This window comes from Sinocyclocheilus rhinocerous, unplaced genomic scaffold, assembly GCF_001515625.1.
Source record: "Sinocyclocheilus rhinocerous isolate Xijiao unplaced genomic scaffold, SAMN03320098_v1.1 C36377889, whole genome shotgun sequence".
Taxonomy (NCBI): Eukaryota; Metazoa; Chordata; class Actinopteri; order Cypriniformes; family Cyprinidae; genus Sinocyclocheilus; species Sinocyclocheilus rhinocerous.
In genome coordinates, this window is record NW_015779907.1 from 1 (window position 1) to 1,065 (window position 1,065).

Consider the following 1,065-nt stretch of genomic DNA (forward strand, 5'->3'; position numbering starts at 1 on the left):
AAAAAAAAAGTGCAAACGGAATGCAAGAACGCTTCCTGTTGCAAGAGCGTGAAGCTCCGCTTCGAAAAAGACACTGCGTTCTGCTTCTTTTCCGCTGTGCTGCTGCGGCATCCAGCTGTTTTTAAACGCAAAAAGAACATAGAACGCGTTCTGTGCGTGTGTGAACCGCCCAAAAATTACAGGCTTAGGACCACGCCTGTCCTAGAAGGAGGAGTGGGTTAAGGCGTAAGTGTAGACATTTTTCAGTCACACTTTACAGCTGCAAAGGAGCACAGGGCAAAAAAAGTTAGAAAATGTCCGGCGTGGCATCCACACTCGCCAAGAAGAGAGCCGAGGCGGCTGGCTTTGGGACGAACGCCAATGCGGTGAAGTACCTGAACCAGAACTTTGAGAGTCTGAGAAGCGAATGTCTGAGCCGCGGAGAGCTGTTCTGCGATCCAAGCTTCCTAGCCGCTCCCGAGTCTCTGGGCTTCAACGAACTCGGTCCACGATCGTCAAAAACCAAAGGTGTTGTGTGGAAAAGACCTGGGGTGAGTCCCTATGAAAGCAACATGAATATAGTTTTGCCAAAGCAATGCATCATGTATGCTATCTATCTATCTATCTATATGCATACTCACTGTGGCATGAAGCATTAAACTCTTGGTAATGTGATTTTCATAAAAAACAATATATGCCAACATATGACTCATCCCTTGAATATTTAAATGGAAAACAGGCAACAACATAGAACAAATCTTCATGTCAATGCTTTTTACCATTTCTGCAGGAACTGACCTCCAGTCCTGAGTTTATTGTTGGAGGGGCTACAAGAACAGATATTTGCCAAGGAGGTTTAGGTAAGTAAACGCCCCTGCTAGGTGCAGTTCTAACAGATTTAAAAGTCCACAAGGTGTTCGTTATGCGGAATGGCAAAACGCATGTGAGATTGACCAAATATGTCTTGCATTTTATGAAGCTCTCTTGGAATTGTTCGTATTCTTTTTAACTTTATTGGGAAATCCCCTCTAAACATTTTAAGGAGCACACCCAATGAGTATTCTGTTCCCCTTTAAACAAGTTTGC

The 1,065-nt window shown here is 44.1% G+C and overlaps 1 protein-coding gene across 1 annotated transcript; it reads left to right on the top strand.

The window, feature by feature from the left end:
- Positions 1-43: 43 nt before the first annotated feature.
- LOC107735931 (calpain-2 catalytic subunit-like) lies at positions 44-1,041 on the top strand. The gene is made up of 2 exons (XM_016547473.1): positions 44-530; positions 770-1,041. The coding sequence occupies exons 1-2, from the start codon at positions 294-296 to the stop codon at positions 845-847; spliced, it is 315 nt and encodes a 104-aa protein (XP_016402959.1). The 5' UTR covers positions 44-293; the 3' UTR covers positions 848-1,041.
- Positions 1,042-1,065: the final 24 nt, after the last annotated feature.

Coding starts and splice junctions, on each gene's coding strand:
- LOC107735931 (XM_016547473.1), top strand. CDS start 294: ATGTCCGGCGTGGCATCCACACTCGCCAAGAAGAGAGCCGAGGCGGCT. Junction 531..769: donor TTGTGTGGAAAAGACCTGGG/GTGAGTCCCTAT, acceptor CCATTTCTGCAG/GAACTGACCTCCAGTCCTGA.